At 45.6% G+C, this 16,890-nt stretch overlaps 1 protein-coding gene across 1 annotated transcript in view; it reads left to right on the top strand.

Annotated features, from left to right (window-relative positions):
* Nucleotides 1-16,890, top strand: part of LOC126538835 (uncharacterized) — a 95,754-nt gene that overhangs the window by 15,527 nt on the left and 63,337 nt on the right. Inside the window, exon 5 of the mRNA XM_050185554.2 lies at nucleotides 7,210-7,404. Within this exon, the coding sequence (XP_050041511.1) occupies nucleotides 7,210-7,404 (195 nt within the window). The remainder of the gene's footprint in view (nucleotides 1-7,209; nucleotides 7,405-16,890) is intronic.

Below are 16,890 nucleotides of genomic sequence, written 5' to 3'. Positions count from 1 at the left end.
ATTAAGCTGCTGGGGTCGGAGCTGTCCGAGATGCGCTTAATACATTTGGCAAACTCAACTGTTGTTGGCATAGACGTAATGTGAAGCATTCCACAAATCATTGGAGGTGAAAAGGCCAACGAGCATCAAGCTACTGCGGTCGGAGCTGTGAGAGATGCGCTTAATACATTTGGCAGACTCAACTGTAGTTGACATAGACGTAATGTGAAGCGATGTGCAGATCATTGCAGATGAAAAGGCCAACAAGCATTAAGCTGCTGGGGTTGGAGCTGTCCGAGATGCGCTTAATACATTTGGAAGACTCAACTGTAGTTGACATAGATGTAATGTGAAGCGTTGCACAAATCATTGGAGCACAAGATGCCAACGAGCATCAACTTGCTGTAGCCGGAGCTGTCCGAGATGCGCTTTGTCATTTTCCGGTTGCGTAGGGTTTTAAGACGGCGGCGGGAATCCGAAATGAAATTGAGCTGGTAGGCAACACAGGAATAGGATACCGCAAGAGCAAAAACACTGCTCTTATATCGCTCCACCTGCGCCAGGGAACAGTGTTGTGTTTCCCTTATCGCCTATTAAAAGCGTGCAGTACGCTTCCAATGGCACTACGCCTCGCGCTGTGGAACAGATAGGTGTAGATTCTTATCTGAATAGGGTTGGTAGCGATAGCTGAGAACGCAATGTGCGATGACCGCCAAGTATATTTGCTGGTGCCAGAGGAAACTAACCCCCGTATCAGAAAGGCAACTTAAAGGGATAGTTAATAAAAAATTTGTCGCCGAGATTTCTGTCTCCAGTGATAGCTGTCGCACAGAGAGCGACCAAAACAGCACTCTTTCTGTGGAGAAGTGAGCGAAAAGTAATTATTTTAATGAATATTTCTCAAATCACAGCACCTACCGGCCTCCTCCGAAAGCTCTGGCAAACCGGATGTCACGTCACGCTTACCCACCTCGAGGCCCGGGCCATCGCGAGCGATCGTCCACACTGAGCGCGCGAAGGGGCGAGTTGACGTTTGCAGCAACGCGCTTTCTTTGTTCGACCGCCCTATTCGTACCGCTTCCTCGTGTGAGCTGTTCGAAAACCTCGTCTTTCATCTCGTGGATTTGTGGTTTGATGTGTGGAGCAGCCGTGTCAACGCCGCAATATGCCGAGGGTCTGCTGTGCGTATGTGAAAACGGCAGGCAGCGGTAGTCTTTTTCTCGCGTACTTGTTCACGCTGTAGTTTTGCGCACAGGTGCCGTTTGACCGTAATTTGTCGTTTGTACGACGTTCCGAGCCAGATGTTTGGCCAATTCTGCCAAAATGAATCGAAATCCGCATCGTCTGAACCGACGGCTGACGAAAACAATTTCGCCGACATGAGACTGGTGGCGCCATCTCGTGTGCACCAAGGGAAGGAGTGCTCGGCTGCGATGAAACAACGGGACGCTGAAACCGCTGCGCATGTACTCGTTCACACCGTGAATAACAAGACGTTCCCTGCTCACAGAGGCGCATTTCAGTCACTGCAGATGCCTGGCTTCAATCCTCACCCGTTGCTTCATCGTATCTATTCTCAAAACAGCTACTTGCGCGCATCAAGCACCTGCCGCGCGAGAGTCGGCAGCCGACTGTTAGCTCACGCGGCCGGCCACAACTGCTCCGATGGCGTAGGTACACGGAGGTTTACACGCGTCAATATCTTCAACGATTTCTACGTTTCTTTCTTTTTTTGTACAGTGTGTACTCGCGGCACCTGTATTGTGCATTGGTGGCTTTCATGTTTTACGCGCTAGCAGCTACCCATCCAAGCGGGCGGAGCAAGCCGCTTTGCGCAGAACGCAGAGTAGCCTGACAGTAGCCTGACATTGCATAGCCTGAGGCATAAGCGTCCTCGCTCTGTTGAAGCCAAACATGGCAAAGCGTTTGCGTGAGTGAATCACGTTGGGCGCGCCGCCACGGATGCAACACTGTCAATGAGGCGTGCGCCTCTGGTCTCGCTAACTCATTCGTGACAGGTGCAAGCTTGCGATCCGAGCCGCAGGAACCGCGTTTATATGTGGCTTCCACCTATGATGCCGCCCCTGATCTCTCGAGGCGAAGGCGTGTACATGGAATGCACAGTGTAAACACCACTTTGCTGGTCCAGACTCTCTCGGCACCGCGGAAGGGGACTGCTGCGGCGGGTCGTCGTCAATTTCGCTTGACGACGCGGACGGATCGTAGGCATACGCCTTTATCGTTCGTGGTCGTTCAGTAGGCCACTCATCCAAGTCGGAGTCATAAGTTCCGCTCATGCTATCGCTCTCACTAGAAATTTGAATTTTGCACTGCGCAGCGCGAGGAAAACAAAACTGCGCAGCCGGCCAGCTCGCTTCGCGGCTGCTGAGGGTAGGTGTGACGTCAGATCCGCCGGCTCGTTGTCGGGAGCGCTTTGCGAGTGACGCGGTGGCCGCTCATAGAGAGTCAAAAATAAAGCCATCCGCTCAAAAGTAGCCCGAATAATGACTATATACTATAGCAATCGTGTCTTAGGAATGCAATTGTGGGGCTTTCTCTATATTCTTCGATTTTTATTCTGTATCCCTTTAAGTCGAAGGCCATGCTTGACTTGATGTAAATGACGCCTGGCGTTAACGTGCCCAAAGACGCTCACTGCGTTTCCTTCGGCATGTTCCCGATAGGCGTCACTTAGATCAAGTCAAGCATGGGCTTCAACTTAAGTTGCATTTGTGAATACGGGGGTAAGTGCAGGCCAGCATGTTCATGTGACAGGGGCGGGCGAGCGGGAGAGCTTTTTTGCAGTGCATTCCAGAATGCTACACTCTGTGTAGGCCTCACTCAGCCGTGAACGTAAACTTCGATGTAAGTTTTCAAATAGATATGCCACAATGAAAAAAAGAACATTTGCAGTTAGTGTCATTATTCATTGGTCTTTGGCCACTAAAGCGGCATTTACCTAACTGCCAATGGGAGCCGCGTACCAGGTAGCTCCACTCTCCATGGCAGGCACCCTCCGTGCCAGGCCTTGCGGGGAAGAATAGAAAAAAAAGAAGAGCATTCAACTGCACAAGCCAAAGAGGGAAAAATGATACACAGAAGAGGCGCATCCCTGTTGCTAGGCGACATGTGGCTGGTCGATGCATGTGCACAGCATGCCCTTCTAAAACGCGCTGTAAAGTACCAATTTCCGGACAAGTACTGCAGGGAAGCTTCCTTGGCAGGAGACTACAGCTCTCGACTCTAGTGTGCTGCACGCCTTTTCTTGTTCACATGGGATCTAGCAGCTCGAAAACGTGCCATACGATCAATTTGGTTTATGTAAAGAATGTTGGTACTGAAAGACCATGTTTTCCGGGAACGTATTAACTGGTGTGACAGCGACTGTTTAGGCTTGTAGCGCAGCTCAGAACGAGCAGAAGAGGAAGGCGGAAGGGGTAATGAAAAGGTACGGAGAACAGGGTGAGCGCTAACTTCCAACTGATAGTTTATTTCATGACTCAGGAGGCTACTTATACACTCAACGAACCATGTGACATGAAGAGACAACACAAAACCAAGCAACAAAAGCAAAAGTAACCATGTAAAAAACATTCAGACAGCCTGTGACGGCAGTCTGAGATGCGCCAATTCATTGCTTGATAATGATAATGAAGGTGAGCTTACACATGCATGGCCAAGACGTATGATAGCTTTTGCTGCGATGATTTCTCTTGTAACCTGATTGTGACTACGACCTAGAGTGACGCATTCTTCTAAAACAGGTTTGCAACCACACGTTTTGTAGTGCTGTGCAAGAAACCCCCCAGCTGTACTACAATTCTTAGCATTGTAACGTTCGCGCAGCCTATCATCCAATGCAACAGTATCAACAGTGCAACGTGATGGGGTCATTTTTTGTGTTCGCAATTGCAAACATGGGCACCTGGAAATTGTACGAAACAGAATAATATTAACAAGGTTCAGCTGTATATCCTGTAATATACAGCTGAATTTTTTGTAATGTTCACGAATTTGGACTCGTTTCACGACTTTAGAAATGTTGCGTGATGTTTTACAAAAACTACTGTGTGCAAAAGCGTTTCTCCCGTCAGGTCTTTGGGTCTTCTGCTGCGGTAGCAAAAGGACGTCAGAGGAAGACTTCTTTCTGTGAAGCAATTGTTTGTGGACAAGTTCCTTAAGCAGGCAAAATTAGACAAAGCAAACTTGGAAAAAGAGTTGTTGCGATCTGTAAAAAAGTGTTGCTTGCTACTCAGTGCTGTTTGAGTTTGCTGCTGCTTTAGTGCTGCATCTAAAGTAAATCATCTTTAATAAGGTGTGTACTATCACCAAAAAGCAGATGCTTAGCGGAATCATTAGTAAAAGTGGCTGTTTATGCTATTTCGTACTGACATTGTGTTAGTCGACAGTGAGGTCATTTGAATATTTTTGGCACATAGTAATTATGGTTTTTTTTTACCATAGTTGATAAACACATGTGGCTTAACTGCCGTTCTTGCATAGTGGGTTAATTGTTGCACGGCTAAACCAGAAGGCAATGGATCAAATCCTGGCCACAGCAGCAACATTTCGATGTGGGCGTAATGCAAAAATGCCTGTGTACCATCCATTCGGTGCATGTTAATAAAACTTGTGTCGTAAAAATTAATCCAGTCTCTCCCACTACGGAATACCTCACAATGACATCGTGGTTTTGGCACTTAAAGCCCCAGAACTAACTTAATTTAAACACGTGTGGCTTGATGTCTTTCAGTTTTTCTTACCTTAGCACTTTTGTCAAACAAATTTAGAATAGTGCTTAAAAGCATATATAAACAGTTTATGCATGCTGTTGGGTTTCTGTGGTTTATGTGCACTTCGTTAACATACATTATTTGGCAAATTTAATGTACGTAATGAACATGGCAGCAACCGTGGCTGAGCTGTCGTTGATACTCAATAAATTGTGAAATAACCTTTGGCTTAGTTTAAACTCCCCTGAAATGCTAGTTATGAGTGCTTAGCGCATCCAGTTTTCAAGATCATTCAGCAATCCTGGCATCTATAAGCCTGACCAGATGCATTGGCTTATAATGCAAAGAAGGGGTAAGGCGTGGAGACACGGACGCAAGAGACACAAGTCCACTTCTATTGTGTCTGTGTTGCACGCCTTACCCCTTCTTTGCATTATGAATCCTTACCAACTAGCTCAGCTTTCTGTCGTTCTGAGCATTGGCTTAGAAACTTCGGAATGGTAGCCTTCGGACAATTTTCACATGAGTGTCCAGATGGTACCCTGCCTTCAAACGTTTTCGTAATGTTTGCATTTCCATACACGTAATGAAAGCTCATCAAGGGATGCACTGCAAGCTGTGGAGTCCTGCAGAGTGCTTGTGTGATGACATCCCAATAATTAAAAATCTCTTAATTAGAATTGACAGGTAATTCGAACTGCTCTTGGTCCTGGCAAGGTCCTATATATTTGAATGGAGAAAAACTCCTGCGAATTTGAACTCCAAAACTATGTGGCAGTTATTTTGAACAAACTTGTTCACTCCCATCACCACTTTTCAAACCAGAGTCAAAAGTGAAGGTCCGACACGTCGCTAGCCACCGTAATGTTGTGTGCCATAAAAATGGCGAAAGATGCACTGAAAGCAGAGACCAAACCGATGAAATCAAAGCAGTGTACACCCTCCTTTCCCATCTCGCTTAAAGGGCCCTACACCAGGTTTGAAACGGGAAGAAAGAGGGTTAACTGAGGAGCCTCATTTTTATTAGTCATATCATAAGAAGCCAACAAAGACTGACACCAAGCACAACATAGGGTAAATTACTTGTGCTTAATTAATGAAATAGACACAATAAGTAAATGAAAATGAAAGTGGATGCAAAAACAAATTGCTGCAGATGAGAAATGATCCCACAACCTTCGCATGCAAAGGTTGTGGGATCGTTCCTTACTTGCGGCAAGTTGTTTATTGATCCACTTTCATTTCCATTAATTTATTCTTTCATTATTTCATTTATTAAGCACAAGCAATTTCCCCTATGTTGTCCTTGATGTCAGTGTTTGTTGGCTTCTCATGATACTACAATTTTGGTCATTTTAAACTAGTACAGTGTATACAATGTGCACTGACGATGGCGTCTGCAAAGTATTGCACCGCCACACACCATGAAAACAGCTGAAATTTCAAACAGACCGCCACGCGCCCATCTTAAGAGGCAGCTGCACTCCCAGCCAGAGTTGAGGTGAGACTCGGAAGTGTGCCTACATAATTCCCATTGGTGAAACGTCACTCACTGCGGCACATTGAAAATTATTCGAGGCTACAGCAGTAATTTGTTTGATCTGTTGCTACACTAGACGATTTAAAGTTCAGCGAAATAATAAAACGTACAAACAGAATGTCTCTCTTTTTTACTACATGCAGTAGCAAGACGTACGTACTTCCTTTTCGGCTGCTTGTTACCTCGTTGTGCAAACGTGTGCACAGGAGATGAAACTATCTGTCATTTTCTGTCGGGTTTGAGCATGCGATCGTGCTCTTTGATCCACTTGCCCGTGTGACACCAACTTATACCACTAGTCGGGTGTCCTCGCGCACAGCTTGCAAATTTGCACACTGCGCAAAACAAGATCAATGCAACAGCTCGCACGCGACAGCATTGCCGGAATGTGCACCTCACAGCAAAAACGAGAGAGAAAAAGAAATGAAGGCGGGGCCCGTGATGTATGTCTCTCCTCTGGCTCCAGTATGAGAGAATGCAGGGAACGAATTTCGCTTCCGGAGGCTAGACGGGGGCTAGTGGAGAGAGTGTATATGTTGGCAGTGGAGTTTGCTTACTAAATCGTGGATTCGCGGCACTTCAAACTTTTCTAACTGTGCTCTTAATGCACCAATATAAAAAAAGTCTTGGGGTAGAGCACTCTCTGGAGGGCACATAACTTTTCAACTAACAACCAATTTGCTGTGGGGCCTGGTGAGGGGCCTCCAGTGTGCACTTAGACTTATGTCATGCAGTGATGAAGGACTGATCAGACTTTTTCTATGCAAGCCCAGTGATGGTTTAGTTTTGTGCACTGTGGTACACAATCTGTTTTATTTTAATAAATTACCGGTCCCCTTGTAGGTTGAAATAACGAGATTCTACTGTATTTGACTTACGTATGACGCCGAACACTATTTGACAACTGTCTATTTGCCAGTGAAAGCTGGCCAATATGACCTTGCCATCCTTGTGCAGGCAACACCACCAAAAGGAGTCGCTGGCCGCGTCCACGTTCTGTGTACATTGTCAATGCCGGGGACGGCGGGGCATCGCCCACGTTGCCCAGAGCTGACCAACTGCGGCAGCACAGGGAAGCATGGCTGGCGACTGCGGCAGGAGAGGAGGACGTTACCGTGGCAGCCACGCGATACCAAGAGTCATCGCTAGCGCGTAAGTCTGCATGTGGCCTTCACGTCGGTTGTTGTATTACTGCATTACCTTCCTACAGTAGGTCTTTGCCTACAACCCGACGTCTGTGACATGCTTCCGGCTCCCAAATTGTATCCAGTGCATTCGTCCAGCAAAAGCGTAGTCTTTAAAATTCGCATTTCAAATCCAGAGGGCGCCACCCTATGGGACATAGATTTGGACACCACCTATACCGTAAATGTCACCACTTGGTGAACCAAAACCGATCCAAAAAATGAAAGGGTGCTGGTGACGCCGCTTGAAGTTCCTGCATCAGCTCACCGTAACATTGTGCAGTTTGACGGTGTCTGCTCAGCCACGATTAATGTTGTGATGGTGAAGGCAGAATGCATGGTATTGTATAGGAGCCTAAGACTGCGTTTACTAAGGTTTGAGACCATTTACTCTTCCTCAGTGACCCAAATAGTATGTCCACTATGCCAGATACCATGTCTTAGTTTGGGAACACCGGCAGTACATTGCGGCCGCTGGTCAAAGAAAAGTTTCACTCCACTAGTTCGGTGGTGATAGCAGGCTGGTAGCAGGCTGATGAAACTTCCATATCCCCCCACAGTCCCCGAGATCGGTGTTTGCAGTGCCACATGAGTGCCCCAGTGTTTGGAGGCGCTACTAAAGCAAAGATGGCAGCATGCTGTACCCGTAGTGCAACACCATCTTGTTTGAGACTGAGGGAAGATGCAGGAGCAAGTGCCAAATTCAAGTCGCTTGTTGACGCCATTCTGTTAACGCTTTATTTCACCTCTTGGATTTCACTCTCTACCAGCAGGCAGATACAGAAACGAGTAAAGTGAAATGGCAAATAATTATTTGTTTTAGTAAATGTGACAGGAAACATTTGCAGCACAACATGTGTAAACTTTTGCAAGGTTTTCAAAGGCTCTTCATAATAATTTCCTGACATCCCATGTTGGGAGAAAAAGATACTTGATACAAGCAGATAACGCATTGTGTTGTGCAACAATATGTTGGTTCAGTTACTCGGCTTTTTCAAGTTCGAAACTCCAAAAAGCCTTCAGAACATTGTATCAATACATAACTGGCCTCCTCCTTGTCCACTGCCATTGTTACCAGGCCTTAGAGAAGCCAGGAAGGACATCATCCCTGCTGCTTCCGAATAGTTTGTCACGAGTTCATCTTGTAGCTTTCCCCTCCTCCCACGGAGTTGGTGGAATGAAGCAGAACTACTTTGATCACTTCTAAGAAAAAAAAATTAAATGTGTAGTCACAGAACAAAATCTATAAAACTGAAGTGACATGATCTGATACATTTCAACTCCATATGTTTATGCTCAAAGTTGTTTTGAGCGTCCTGTCATTGCAACAATATAAAGCACTGCACCCTAACATCTGCTATGGTCCATGAAGTTTTGCTGGCTAAGCTGCCTTTGAATAAAGCATTAGAACAAGTATATTCTTCAACTGAATCATGCAATCTATCCACCTTCATAGAAAGCGCAGCTTGAACTGGTTAGATTTTCAAATAAAACACTCGAGTTCTTCACCTGATGCTGCAACAGGCTAGTAGCTCTCATGCACATTAACAACTCTAATATGCGTGATATTGTGCCTTTCGTCCTTTCTAATTTGAAAGAACTTGTTTCGTGGTGTTTTGTATTGCTGGGAGCAACTAAGCAAAATGGCTCCTACTTGCACTTATGGTTAAATTTATCTGAAATACAGTAGACCTTCATTGGTACAATCCCGTCTTGTACGATTTCCCGACACCTAAGTCTATGACCAAGAATACAAAAACATAACTGAATACAGTTAGCCTTCTTTCCTGCCAGCTATGCATTCCTGGAAAACGGGATCTCTTGGCGCCAACATTCAGTATTGCCAAACTGCAATATTATTGTCACATTGTAGTGACAGTCAAGAACACAGTATCAAAACTGTGAGTAATAAAAGAAACTCATCATTAGGTGAACTTGTGCCCCCAAAAGCAAGTGACATTCAAAGCATAACGAAAGTGGCGAACACAGTTGGCGATAGTTGAAAATCTGATCGGCTGATCGAGCACGTCGGCTTTAATAAATCGCTGGTTGAAGTTTTCAATGTAAACGCTGGTGCCTGTGTGATTTCCAAAAACTACTACACAATTCATGTTGCGCATGCAATCCAACTACACAGGGTTCGGCGAGGACATGCACTACAGATAGATCAACGATAGCCTTCATGTAAGTTCTAAATAGTGGAGGTGCATCTTGCGCTGAGCAATAACGTCAAGTTGTTAGCAGGTCAAATGCGCAGTCCCCAAGAAAATGATAAAGAAACCCACCGTTGTTGCTTAATGGCTATGGTGTTGGGCTGCTAAGCACGAGGTCGCGAGATTGAATCCGGGCCTCAGCGGCAGCATTTTGATTGGGGCAAAATGCAAAAACACCTGTGTACTTAGATTTAGGTGCACGTTAAAGCACCCCAGGTGGTCGAAATTTCCGGAGTCCTCCACTACAGCTTGCCTCATAATCAGCAAGTGGTCTTGGCACGTAAAACCCCATAATTTAAACGAGTAAGAAGTACATGTGTCAGTATTGCACATTTTCCGGCCACTTGGTGCCATGTACACACGAACAGGAGTGGGACTCCTGCACCAAACTGTGCCAAACACAGAAAACTGACCGAAATTACGGCACGCTGCGCCAGAACGGCTTCGGCATGGGTGCTCCGGCACTGGCTGCGAACAGCGAGCGGATTCGTTCTCTTGGAGAGAGTGCAGCCGTTCACATGCCGCACACTGCACGACGGCGCCTCCCACACAGTTTCTCGTAATTTTCGCGCTCATAACACTGGACTTATTGGCATTTCCGGCAAGCGGTCAGTGCACATGCAACCACAGCTGGCTGCTGTTGCTGCTGTCAGAACGACCAGGGCAGCTGTATTCGGAGTAGGCTGAGGACGCTGCGAACGAACTATAGGTATTAGGGAGGCACGTGCTGCAACTGGTTCGGAGGGCGGGCGTCTCTGACCCCAGGGATTGTGTAACGTAAAAATATTTCATTCTGTTTTCATGCCCATGTGGCGAGGCCTGAGCCATTTTGACCGATCACAAACGGTTAATGGCGGATTTGGAATAAAAACAGATTGTAATAGTTTTATGTTAAACCACAAAGTTAAGCATTAGGTGCTTTGGAATCGCCCTGGTCTATTATGTAAAAATGGCTTTCAAAAAAAGTCAGTTTCGCCTGAAAGGCAAAGCATCGATCGCGATAGCAAATTAGTTAAAAAGCTATACGAAGTAATTATACTATTTTTACCTGCCGTATTAACTTGTAAGCGTACGGCTACAAACTATAAAAAAGTTATTATAAATTAACAAGCTTGGTGTCACACCACACAAGCAAACGGGAACATACCTCACACGATCACCGTACGCACTCGCCATCAAAACGCTGGAGTGAGGAAGCGCAGCAGCAGGCGAATCAACGTTCGTGCTGCCTCTCGCTTCACCGTGAACTAAGCGGCGAGAACACGACACACGCATAGCTATCAGCACTCGGCGCATACACTCTGTATAGCTATATATAAGCGCGCATAGCTTTCAAGGGCCCGTGCAGCTGCGCCATATGCAGAAGGCGCCAGATTAGAACGCCCCGCCCCCCCTCCTCTCCTCCCCCCAGTGCCTTGCGCACGGCGGAAGGCCGTGCATGGCAACATTATCACCCTTCAACTTTATACAGAACATTGTGCCGACGCCAACGGTAGATGTGTATGAAGTGTCCATATAATTGCTTTCACAATAATAAAACAGTAGTTCATAACTCTGGCTTCTCTGTACGGTCTGTTGGTGAATTTCCATGCACTTCGCCAACACCATCGAAACATTAATGAAAAACGTATTCATAAAAAAAAAGTTGTGGGCAACTTTTCGAAATTTCGGAATCATTATTGCAGAATGCATGTTCTTAAAGCGAAGCTTTCTTTGCCTCTTCCTTCGACTTTCCCACTGCCGCTGCTTCTGCTGTGGGCTGCTGTCGTGCACACCGCATTGGGTAAGAGAGGAAAGCGCGAGTAAGAGAGGAAAGGCGACAGGAGAAACTCGTTTTCTCCCCACCGCATCAAATGTGCACAATACCCTCTGAAGCCCCCTGGCCATCGCCACATTAGCCGCTTGACAGCTATAATTATCCGTGACTCCCCTCAAAAGCATTGCAGAAACTGCGGCGCTTGCCTTTCTACTAACGTGGGAGGCCAGAAGGGATGCAGATAGAAATGTAGAGAAGGAAAGGGAGAAAAGGCAGTTCCCATACAAGAGAGCAGGGCAGGTGACGTGAAAAAGCGAGGAAACCCCACTACTATACGATAGCGGTTGCGGAGACACAGGATAAGCTTAATTTCAAGGTACGGTACAGTACGTTGCTGCTATTTCTGAAAAATAAACGCCATGCAAACATGTCAAGAGGGCAACTCTCGCGCGGGGTGCCCAGAAGCAGAGCCGCATTAATTAAACCGCACTGCAGGGTCCAGGAGACACTACGGAAGCAGTCAACCATCAAATCAACACTTCTGTGCCTGCCGCATTAGCTTTGCGGCTGTGGCATTGCTAGAGGTCGTGGATTTGACCCCAATCACGGCAGCTGCATTTCGACGGGGGTGAAATAGGAGACGTATGTGCACTTAGATTTTGAGACACATTAAAGGACATCACAGTGTCAAAATTAATCCGGAGTCCGCCACTATGGCGTGCCTCATAATCTGAGTGTGGTTTTGGCACGTACAGCCCCATAATCCAATTCAAGTCTAATACTTCCACCACAATGCGATGTGCCATGTGAGGCAATGACAACGCTCAACCCTCTCAGAGGTTATAAAATATGGTGCACAACAGCGCCTCAAACACCTTTCCCTGTGTGTTTTGTGCGCTACGTAGACAAACAGCACTGGTGCACGCAAGGTAACATTTAACATCAACTCACCACTCTCGTGTTAGCCTAAACATTGAAGAAATTAAGCTTTGGCCGTCAACATCACCGCTAATTATTGTGAATAAAAGCATCCAGCATGGAAAGTTTCGCTTACGTCGATTCCCACCGTGCGTGGAATCTGCATAATCTTTTGTGGTTGCTACCACTAAATGAATATCTACAGGCACTACTACCAAAATTTGTATGGACTAAGCAGTTTCAGTATTGGGGAGCTTCAAAATTCAGCTTAAGACGCTTCAGATAGTTACAGTACGGCGCTCATGTTGGTTTATTCTGTTTCGGTGTTGTTTCGAAGTGGCCTGCCATATTCCATTATTCCTCCAAAATTCAAATTGGCCTGCTCCAAACTGCTTAAAAATGAAATTGTATCTGCTCCAAATTGTTCCTAAATGAAATTTAGCCTGCTCCAAGCTTCTCCAAAATGCAATTTTGTCTGCTCCAAACTGCAGCATACTGCAATTTTACTTGCATCAAAAGATTGCTCCGAAATGACTTTGGGCATTCCCACCCCTGCAAGAAAAAAAAGGTGCGAAGCGCGTAATCGAGAGCAGTAGGTGCCCACCACAGCAGCTTCCCTGCAGTATTCACCCTTCCATATCGCGTGGAAAGGGTGGCATGCATTCAGTTTCTTCATCCGGTACCAGCATATCTCCTATTGCTGCCAAGCCTGTTGCGATAAGCATCTTCACCTATCTGTTTCATAGCATGTGTGGCAGTGTCATTGAAAGCCTACTTTAATAGCAATAACGCTGACATGTCACCATTCCCTACTGCAGTACATGAAGTGAGCATCATGTTCCACTCTGACGACATCATATTTTGGCTTTGCCCACCAGCTCGATTTTGTTTTGGTTTCCCCTGGCTGTCTTAAAACACTGTGCAATAGGGAAATGACAATTTAACTCTTGGGCTTCTGGGCCCCACCAGCTCGGCGTGCGTCCACGTCTCATTTCGCAATGATTCATGCAGTGCTACTCGAGTCTGCCAAATTTTTTAGTTATTCAAATCATGCATTTTGCCGGCTGGTACGTTTTTCTCTCGCATCTCTTTTTTTTTTTTTTTTTAAGAATGTATGTATGAGGTTCTACTGTGCACGCCAAGCCACGAAATTCCCTATATGTCTCCAGGTAAAAAACAAGGTTATTTACTGATTCCTTTGATACTCCACGCTGCCGTGTCCGCAGTACTATACCTACACAAACATTGCGCTTCCACTGCATCATCTCGCTCTTCACACGGATGCTATGTCATGGCTAGAGCAGACAGCTTGGCAAAGGTTGCTTCTCACAAGAGTAAACACCTTGACATTGCATTTCCGGCAGCAGCAACCACAGCAACACAGTAAAATGAATTTCAAGGGACATTTGTGTTAACTACGGGTGCTCAAATACTCAGTTTCGAATACGAATAGTTAGTGTTTAGTATTAGATTCAGATTCGAAAAAAAACTAGGTGGATTCGAATATTGTAAACTAAGTAAATATCTCCCAACAACCGATTGTTGATATCTCTTTACTGTTTTCAGTCTTCTAAACAGAGTATCGCTTGAATTTATAAGCTTGTCAATGACAAAAGGTTTCGAAGCAATGCAAAAACAAGATGGGTAATGCAAGCTAGTCATACAGCAGCAATTCTTTCGCAACCAAACTTTAATGTTGTTTGGAAGATTTGGATGCACTTCTAACAATGGGTGATCTTGTGTTTAAAACTTATCATTTGTCCCGTTAGTAAGGTGTCTTTTTACACTAGTCAGTACAGGCATGGTATCTAATTATACCGAAATAAATACAGCCGAATCCACTTATAACAATACTTGTTTTAACAATGTATCGGTTATGATGATGAAAAGCTGCTGGACCGTCAACTTTTGTTTGTTTTCTATGGGGAAGTAACCCGCCTACTACAATGTCCCCATGCCGCATTATCGGTTATAAGGACGAAGTCTCTCTGCTGAGTGTCCATGCCGAAGAGTGATCGAATGCGAAATCCTTGAAAAGAAAGAAGTTAAACACGATCTGCTGCACGATCGCCCGCCACCCCAACTGCCGCCGCACGCTTCTCTCCACGAGAGATGCACGCAAGCCTTGCGCACATCTCTCCCATCGCCCCTCCACCCCTCCAAAACATGAATGGACCGCGCCAACTGGGCTGACAACACTGCCAGCGCTGCGGCATTGCTCCCAAATTTCGTGCACGGCCCTCACAGTTGGTTCTTTATTCTGTAGCCCTCATTCTATGCCATTCTGCTGACAGATTAAATCGCTCGTGCGTTTCTTTGTTCGTTGCATCGAAGTCGTTCCTGGCCGCATTGTTTTTAAGCCTCGGTTGACTTGCTGCAGAAACAGAAAATGGTTGATCCGCCCGCTGATCATTGGCAATGCACAATGTTACCGGCGAAAATAAAGCGCACTGCTATATACTTCGAAGCGAAGTACTTCTAACTGATCAGGCGATTGCCGCGAATATGCTTGCATCGAATAGCAACAGTGACGGCCACGGCAGCAGCGCTGACACGGTAGGGAAGACTGCCTCAACATTGTCCGTGCGAAAAGTCCTGTAGATGATTCAGTCCCTCATGGACTTGTTTTCGCGCGGGACCTTCCTTTTCACTACGTGGAACACCTGGATGCCTTGAAGAAGGATGTCGGCAAGCTTAGCGTAAAGCAAGCAAGGCTGACGGACATGCAGTTTTCTCGTGCAAGCCAGTGGGAAGTACGTGGTGAGATGCTTGTGGCGATCTCGCTCCATGGTTTGTTCTGGATTTCTCAAGCAGAGTTGCTTCTGCGGCAACGTTCCCGCATTTTTTAAAAGGCGCCTTTTGGGGCCACCGAAGCGATGCCTCGACGGAACTCATATGTCACTTGCCGCCTGTGACCCTTCTTTTCAGTTGTTATAGCAGTGCCATTCTTGAATGCCGACAGCCGCGGCTTGTTAACAACATGCGATCGGAGCACGCAGGAAGCAGAGTTAAACAGTTAAACGAGCCAACACAATCATAAGTAGGATGGAGAAAGGTGGTGCAAAGAACTGGCCTCCCGCCATTGTAGTTTTCTCAGAACAGCTGCGCCATCCCCCATTTTGATTTTTTCATGCAACCCGCTTATAACAATTATCGGTTATAACAATGGAATTTTCGTAGCACTTGAATATTGTTGTAAGTGGGTTCGACTCTATTCCTGCTATAAATATATGCGTCTGCATTTTACAGTTCAGTATTCGATTCAATATTGTATATTTGCTATGCTTGTTTTATTCCTATTTGAGAAAGCTGATGTTCGCCTCCCTCTAGTACAGTAGACTTCTGTTAACTTGAGTCTGGTTATTCTACCTTGATATGAGGGTCCTGGCCAGGGAACATGCATTTCTGTGGGGCTTAGCCTTTGCTAGTTTAATCCTAAAATTGGCCTTCGCCGGATAATTCGAAACCCACCTTATGCAAATGGTGGGCACGCACATGCCCAACCACAATGGTGACCTCAATAACAACCTCTTCAGTGGCAGCTTTTGTCTCGGCAGAGACTAGGGGACAGTGAACGTGTTTAACGCATATCAGTTCCTGTGGAAAAAGCCTATTATCTGCCTGACCTAGGAAGATTTGCAAGCAATAATCGGAGCTCACAATTGTCGGATTACAGCATTTACCCAATTCTAAAGGGGCAGCGTCGTCTTTTGAAAATTTGGTCATAAATTGCCTGTACGGTGTAGTCGGTTACGAAATCAAAACTGCCTTCACGGCATTTTTATGCTTTCCCACATAACACCAGTGCACCAAGGCGAACCTGACCTTTAAAGAAATGTGAAACGAAGATGACTCTAGGAAGCCGACCACCAATTTACGTATATATAAGTACACCACACGTTCCAGTAGGAACATTGAGTGATGAGGCAGGAAGTACTACAAAATACATCAAGCATAAACAGGAACAAATGAATGTTGTTAATGACTGTAAAAATTCTGTACAATACTTAACACACAACTTTGCAAGAAGTGAACGCACAAATTCTCGCGGAATGTTTCACGCTTAGTGATGGAGACAAAGCTATCAGGAAGATCATTTCAGAGTGCAATGGCTTGTGGCAACACAGGAATTTAAAGGCTTGGTTCTACCAAACATTTTCTTAAGGCTCAGATGATTATGAATGTGCAACACATACCATATTTCTTGCTAAAGATTGGATACATAATATATTTCCATATTGTTGCGACTTCAAAGCTGTTTCTACGTTAGTTTTATATTTGGACACAAAAAGTGGGTGCACGTTTTATTCGGGAGTGTGTTTGGGCATTTTTGTACATCTTGTTTAATTTGACCCGACAGGTAATTCGATTGATTCGATATTGATGCTGCAATATTAATGCGCATCAATATCAAATTCCATTATTATATTCAACTAATTAATCTAATTCTCTAAGTCGGTGAGTAAAACGGCGCCCGACAGACGGCGGCACCGAGCAAAGACAGGGTAGTGGATTTGCCACTGCAGCTGCTTTTTGGTCAAGTGGTGTAGACTGTTTGGGCATCCCA

The sequence above is a fragment of the Dermacentor andersoni genome, chromosome 8 (genome assembly GCF_023375885.2).
Source record: "Dermacentor andersoni chromosome 8, qqDerAnde1_hic_scaffold, whole genome shotgun sequence".
Classification (NCBI taxonomy): domain Eukaryota; kingdom Metazoa; phylum Arthropoda; class Arachnida; order Ixodida; family Ixodidae; genus Dermacentor; species Dermacentor andersoni.
Note: the sequence above shows the minus strand (reverse complement) of the source record. Positions and strands in the feature narration are given on the sequence as shown.